Genomic DNA, 7,688 nt, shown 5'->3' on the forward strand with positions numbered 1-7,688 from the left:
GGGGGAATTTGGGGGGATTCACCTTATGTGATGCACAGTTCTTAGCCTTAACTCTACAATTTTTTGGTGCCACTGCAATTCTCCCCTCTAAGGAAGGCGTGGCTGGGGGTGGGGTTTGGGCGTGGTTGAGGCAGAGAGTTGGACAGAGAGGGTGAGTTCCTGCATCTATTCTCTGAGAAAAAAAGCCATGGATCTATATATTTCTTGTACAAGTCTGATTGGTTTAGTTATTATTTGTTTTCCCTTTTGTTTTTGTGCTATTATTTTACCATTATTTTTCCATTGTCAATCACTTGCAGTCACTGCTTTTAATTGTATTACATTGTGCCTTATGGTATAAATATCCCCCTCCCTAAGCAGCCTTATCACTATGATTAAGCGCTATCAGGGTAAAATGAGCCTGAGTAATATGGCTAAGCATTGGGACTATTAGCCTACAGACCTAGAATAAAAGTATTTTCTCAAAGTGATGTCATCAGTGTGCAGCCCTCTGTTACATTGATTGCTGGGCTATGGCGTGAAGAGAGGCTACCACCCCAGACTTAAGCCCCATACACACTATTATAATTTTTGTTGATTTTTGTCTTCTGATTTACCAAAACCATATAATATGAAGTCAAACCTTAAGAGTTTCAGTTTGTTTGCAATCAGGCAGACCCTTGCACTTTATGGTTTTGTTAAATCTGAAGACAAAAATCTGCATACAATCTAATGGAAGAAACCAAAGGAGATTGGAGTGGTGCTCCACAGAATAAATACATCAAAATTTTGCTGCATAATACAGTATATGAGACTATATTTTCTAAAATGTTATTAACATTCTTATACATATTGAGTTTGTTTAACTTTATTTTCAGTAAGTAATAAGCTCATTTGGTTCTATTTCCAAGCAAACCTATTCTTGTGTTCAAGTCAGGTCTAAATAGAATAATGTAACATTTTGGCAAAAATATACAGCCAAGAAGTCCAGCACTTGATGCCATTATAGCAAAAATCTCAACAGCCACCATATATTTCCCTTTAGTGCTCAGATAGGCGGGGATCATGGCAATCCAGACACTGCAGAACACCAGCATGCTGAAGGTGATGTACTTGGCCTCATTAAAACTGTCCGGTAATGTCCTGGCTAAAAATGCTATAATGAAGCTCACAGCTGCCAGAAGTCCCATATATCCCAAGACAGAGTAGAAGCCGATAACTGAACCCTCATTACACTGTATGATGATCTTTCCTAGATAAGAGTAAAAGTCTTGGTCCTGGAAGGGGGGGGAAATAGATAACCAAGTCGCACATATTATTACTTGAACCAGGGAACACACAGACATTATAGAGTTGGGCAATCTGGCTCCCATCCATTTTTTCCAAGAACTTCCAGGTTTGGTGGCTTTAAAAGCAACACACACCATGATACTTTTGGCAAGTAGAGAGGACACAGCAACTGAGAAGATGACACCAAAAGAGGTTACACGCAGCATGCAGGTTACATCTACTGGACGGCCGAGGAACAAGAAGACACAGAGGAAGCTCAGCATGATGGAGACCAGAAGAAGATAGCTCAGGTTCAGGTTATTTGCTTTAACAATGGGCGTGTCCCGGTAATGTACAAACATCCCCAATATTAAACAAGCCAGAAGGCAAAAAAGTATGGAAACAGATGTAAATACTACAGAAATAGTATCATTAGTGTAGGAGAGAAATTCCACCAGTTTTAGAACACACCGATCCTTCTTCTCATTTGGCCATACATCATCAGGACATTTCATGCAGTTTTCACTGTCTGCAGGTATTGAAAATAACACACGTGATGGACATATATATTAAAGTATCTCGGGAATAAACAGTCTATTTTATAACTAGGCAACTCATATATTAACATTGATCAGTGGCTTCAAATTAATGATAACTAATGCAGTAGGGAAAAGACAAAAAAGATACACCCAGCACCTTTCCAAATAACTGTTCTGTATATTCAGTACTTTGAGGGTTTTTTTTTTTTTTTTTTAAAACCATGCTTACGTAGGTATCAAATGATTATTATTACAATTATAAACCATAAGTAGGCATGCTTTTTTTCTTTATCAAAATCTTAGGAACTGGTTTTGGGCAAACGGTTCGGGCAGAGCAAAAGTTTAGCCCGAACATTGCTCATTTTCTGGGCGCTTGACGGGATGTTCGCACAATCAATATATAGTTAAGGAGCGGGTCTGGGAAGCTGGCTGCAGTGTCTTTAACAACGAATGAGTCATCAGCTGTCATCAGGCTTTCCTGCTGACAGCTTAAAGAAAAAAAAAAACAAAATAAAAAAAAAACTGCGTGGGGTCCCCCCTTTCCTGGCCTGCTAGGCTGCCTGCTCAGATAAAGGTCTGGTATGGATTTTGGGGGAGGACTCCACACCATTTTGTCCTTTTTTTTATTTTGCCATCTGGGAATTGCAACCGCAAGTCAATTTAAATGTAATTTGACTTTTTTTTTTTTCTTTAGAAATGTAGGTTTTGCTGCAGCATGTTCTTTACATGCTACAGATGCACCATTTTACAGGCAGACTAAGGGGACCCCCGGGCACTATATTTAAAGGAATTTTTCATTTTTATTGTTGCACTTTAAGCATCATTCAAATCACTGCTTGTTTTAAAATGATTGTTTTTTAAAACAATTTTTGCTTTAATACATGTCCCCCAGGGCAGTACCCGGGCCCCCATACCCTTTTTATGGCCAATAACTTGCATATAAGCCTTCAAAATGGGGACTTTTGATTTTTCATGTTCAGGTCCCATAGACTTTCATGGAGTTTGCAGTTTGGGGTGAAACCTTTTTCCTGTTCGGGAGTTCTTTTGCAAACCAGAGGATGTTCGGCCCATCTCTATTAGGAATGTAAATACATGGCAGAAAGTTTGGTATAATATCAAGGATGTTTGCTGCAGTAGACAAAGCATACAAAATGAAATGCATGCACAGTATATACAGAGTTTACAAGTTCACTCTGTTGTTTTACATAAAAACTACGTTTGTCTTTAAAGTAAAAACCTGATGTGATTTCCATAAAAACATTTTTGAAAATATATCAGCAAAATTGGACCTGTTTATTAAATGGGGAGAAATACCAAATTTGTAAGAACATTCATAGTGGTAGGAATATACACTATGAAGCAGTTTGTGGTAAAAATGGTCTTTGGTTGCTGTATTGTTTGTAATATGATTATTTCCTATGATTTTCAGCTCCACCTGAAATGTTTTTTTTTCTTGATTAAGGCAAATTTGGGAAAATATTGCCTTATGGTCACTAGATGGATCTGACAACCATAGAAGATACTCATATTACAAACAATACAGCAATCATTCGAGGTGCATGTGCAAATGTTTAAGGCATCCCACAACATTTTTTTCTACACAAACCCACAGTGTGTTGCTATGTGTGCAGCAGCAATTGCAGAAGTGGGCAAGGGTTCAGTGGAGCAGTTTTGGGTGCAGTGATAGTATGTATAAGAAGAACAGCATGGAAGTATTGGAGTTTGCCATGTGTGCCAATACAAAGGCAGTCAGTAAAGAAGTGTGTGGTGTTAATGCAGTCAGTGGAGTAGTGCATTGGTGCAGTGGTACAGTGGACCTCTGCAGCACCGAAATCCTGTGCAGTTTTGTCATCCCTGTCAAATTCTCTTTCTGAACTACAGCACAAGTCTGTGGCAAATATACACTCTACCAGAAATGTTGGAGATCTCTCCTTCTGGACATGGGATGCACTCATAGCAACATTTATGAATTGAAGTTCCAAACTTTTTTCTGTTACCAGGCAAGCAGGGTCTTGAGCATCGAGATACCGGCACCTAAAAAAAAGGAAATCTGATTGGCTGCCAGCTGGCTTGTCAACTGATATGGAGGAAAAAGCAGCAAATGATCAATAGTAAAGTGAATATGTGGGGTTGGGGGCACTTTGCAGAGACACTATTATTTTGTCCTGAAGGGGCAAGGTCATAGTGTTTCTTTAAGACAAATCTGATTGGATGCTTAAAAGGAAAACATGGAAATCAGGAAAAATGAGCCTAAAACAAGACTTCAAATAAAATATCCCCAAAATTGTATTTCTTCTTTCTGAATTCATATTATCTATAGTTTACTCATTTACAGTATAATAAAGTAGGCTTAGTCAAAAAAAAAAGTAGGAGACATGACTTACCAATAATCTGATGTGTCCTTTGTACTTCCGGATCCTGGATTCCTTGAAATCTTCATCCTCTGACCCCTCCTACTGGAAGATTACAGCGGTGGGAGGTTAATAGAACTGGGGGGCTGTCACAGACTCTTGTCAAGAGTGCCCAACTATGCCTTCCCTTTCTGCTCAGCATCTCCATTCATAGAAACTATAACTACAGCTTCTTTGTGTAGCACCCTTCTAATGTAGGATGCTAGGTACATTTAGTTTTTGGATTCTTTTGTAATCAAGGGAGCAGTGATTGTTTGGTCCATTCTGTTCAGAGTTGTTCAGACTGGGAGTTTGATTGCTTCTCCCTGCCTTTAGAAGAAGTTTCTCGACCTTAGGGAGGGAGAATTCAAATACCCAGCCTAAATACTGATCAGGGCCCAGCCAATCCCTTGGGAGGTTTGTCCAGATGTTGGCTGGGAAGCTGATAAATAGTCTGGAGCTGTGAAGTGAGTTTTTTTCCTGAGCAAGGAAAGTTCCAAACCTTGGGGGGCTATTGCCCCTAAGGCAGCCTATGGACTGTGTTGCTGTTCTGTGAGGTCTTAGTTGTGGCAGAGCTGTGGCCTGGAAGTATTGTGTATCTGACTGCAGGATGTCACCAAAGGAATCTGGTTGAGAGAAGCACTGTCTCACTCACTGGGTTGCATCTGGAGGAAGCTGGAAAGTGGCAGCTGTCCTGGGGACTTATGAGTAATGACTCTGAATTGATTCCTGGTGACTGTGGGCTTTTGGGATATATGTGCCAGAATTAGCTTGGACTGAGGCAGTCCTCATAGCATCTCAGAGTACAGGGCATTCTCCTGTCCTCAGCAGGATCCTAGACTGTGAACCTAGAGAAGAGTGTTCCCCTGTTACTGTGTTCTGGAGATTGCCAGGGCCGTCTTTAATATTGATTGGACCCTGGGCAAAAAAATTCTTGGGCCCCCCTCCCCCATGCAGTTTCACTCTCCACCTGCTCTGAGACATACAATAAATAGCAACAAGACTCAAAATCCGTTCACTGAATCAGATCAGGCAGCGATTGCAATTGTTTGCCCGAGGTTAGTGTATCATTACTGCTCCCTGACTGGTTGCTAGAGGTTACAGCACATGATTGCTGCTTGTACATTGGTTGCTAGAGATTACTGTACACCAATACTGCTCACTGATTGGTTGCTAGAGATTTGACATGGACATTTACTGTACTGTTCATTTAAGCACAAGAGACTCCATTTTGTTCTCACTGTTGAAATATGTTCTGTAACCTTCACCTAACACACAGTCACATCTCCTATTAAATGCTCTCTACTCCCCCCTCCCTTCTCAAGGTTTTACTTTTGCAATTGTTCTATTTGCTAGCTTATAATAATATATTTCTATTTGTTATTTTTTAATAACATCTCACACCACCCCTTTCTTATCTATGTATAAAATAACATGTAATAATACATTTTGACACTGAACGGACATTTTAAACACAGTGATTGATTCCTGTGAATCTGTTCCTGAAGCTGCAGTTTTAACTTTGTTTTAGAGTCCCAATCAGAAATCAGTCATAACATTTTGGCGAGTCAAAACTCAGGCATTTGGCAGAGTCTCCTTCGATCGGAATCATCAGGAAATGCAGACCTCAAATGCCAGCTAGGTAAGCTGCCCTTAAGCTTGCTATATTTCTGCCTTTTCTATGTATCCTATCTGTCGGTTCTCAAGGAAACTAGACCACTCTCTGACCTTTCTGGTTGGGTAACGTGTGTGTGAGTGAATGTGTTTGTGTCCCCCTTCACGGGTTGGACTGTGTGTGGATAGGGAAAATCCTCTGCAGTTCCCTGCATTGACTCCTTGTGGGCGACCTGGGTCAGAGGTGCATGGTAGGGTCAGATAAAACTCACAGAGAAGAGAAGAGACGAGGAGGGTCTCTTAATGAGTGTTTTGTCTATTGTCATAAACCCCTTCTATCCACGTAGATAAGTGGAGACTATTCTTGTAAATCTGCAGATTTGTAAAAGGGTGTACTTACAGGCCCAAAAATACACCACTCAGCGCCAAGGGCCCTAGCAGTACCAGAGCAGTAATAAATGTGAAACAAACAGGGAACAAAATAAATAAGTGAAATGACACTAAAATATTAAGTGACAAAAAGTCTCAAATAAGACTAAGCAGAGAAGCAGCCGTTTAAAATTGCAAAGACATCATCATAAATCGTGACATACCAAAATCAGCAAAGTGATCATAGTAACACACTAAAAACAGCGCTAGTGTTGAGCTAAACGGATAATGTGGCCAACTACACATGCAGAAAAAGTCCTTCAAGAGAGAAGAGCAGTAAAAATGATGGTTCAGATAGTGTTCATAGGTGATCAAAAGTAGAAAAGTTCAGCGTGCACCTTCCACCGATCCATCCACTTCCACCCTGTGAGAACACACTCCCCTCAGGGGGTTAAACTCACCAGAGCCTAGTAATAGTAAGCATCCAAGAAAGGGTAAATCCAAGCCACCAGCCACTGTCTGCTACCCTCCAGAGGAATCCAAGATGGTCAAGGCTCATAAATCACCAAACAACAAAAGATAAAGCGCACATAGCGTAATCCTGTTTATTATATATAAAGCCCTTCACATCACACAAAGATCCCCCCTTCAAACATTATACGTACATTATAAAAGCAATCAAAAGAGCATATCACAAGGAAGCATTTAGACACAGCACTTCACCGTAATCGACTCCAGCCGGTTCCGCTTTCCAGGCACCAATTTCTGACTTCCTGGTTGCAGTACAGGCTGTGGTGGAGCGCAATCGTCACTTCCGGCGTCGTGTAGGCCACGCCCTGACGCGTTTCGTCATATCCTGACTTCAACAGAGGGCGTGCCTACGCGACTGACGGACAGGCTATATTGTCCTGCCCCATCAACCCTAACCAATCAGAACAAGTGTTCGGCGTGACGTCAGGTGCAAGACGTCCGCCGAAAGACATACTGACGGCTTCTCCACAGGAGAAGGGGAAGACTTATAGCCGCTCTGCACATTGGTTCGCATAGGCGAGTAAGCCCACTCACAGGCCAGACAACGCCAGCCGGTGAATGTGTAAACAGTAAAATATGACATTGCACATTGAAATTTAAAAATAAGGGGGATAAAATAGTATAAGATCCTATGCGATCAGCGCACATACTGAATCTATTATCTTTAGCCCTTCAGCATGTATAAACGTGCAGCAGCATACAATCGACAAAACGCTGCATGACACTGCAACATATCAGGCAATCGATGTAAAGTGCTCACTGCATGTTAACACAGCATATTAAAAACATAAATATATATAAAAAACATAAACCATATGTCAAATATAATTCATCAGAAACATTAAGTGTGAATGGTAAATACGCCAACACAGATACATAAAAATAGAGCCATTCGTAATATAATCTTCTATGCAGTAGGTTAGAAAAAACCAATAGTGGGTATTAATTAATAAAAACAGGGCCCATTCAGATACGGTGAGACCCATAAGCATATAAA

At 40.7% G+C, this 7,688-nt stretch overlaps 1 protein-coding gene across 1 annotated transcript; it reads right to left on the minus strand.

Moving 5' to 3' along the window:
- Nucleotides 1-869: 869 nt before the first annotated feature.
- LOC141128205 (vomeronasal type-2 receptor 26-like) lies at nucleotides 870-7,205 on the minus strand. Its single transcript, XM_073615354.1, has 3 exons — nucleotides 7,146-7,205; nucleotides 3,698-3,821; nucleotides 870-1,777 (listed from the first exon to the last, which is right to left on the minus strand). The coding sequence occupies exons 1-3, from the start codon at nucleotides 7,203-7,205 to the stop codon at nucleotides 870-872; spliced, it is 1,092 nt and encodes a 363-aa protein (XP_073471455.1).
- Nucleotides 7,206-7,688: the final 483 nt, after the last annotated feature.

This window comes from Aquarana catesbeiana, linkage group LG01, assembly GCF_042186555.1.
Source record: "Aquarana catesbeiana isolate 2022-GZ linkage group LG01, ASM4218655v1, whole genome shotgun sequence".
Taxonomy (NCBI): Eukaryota; Metazoa; Chordata; class Amphibia; order Anura; family Ranidae; genus Aquarana; species Aquarana catesbeiana.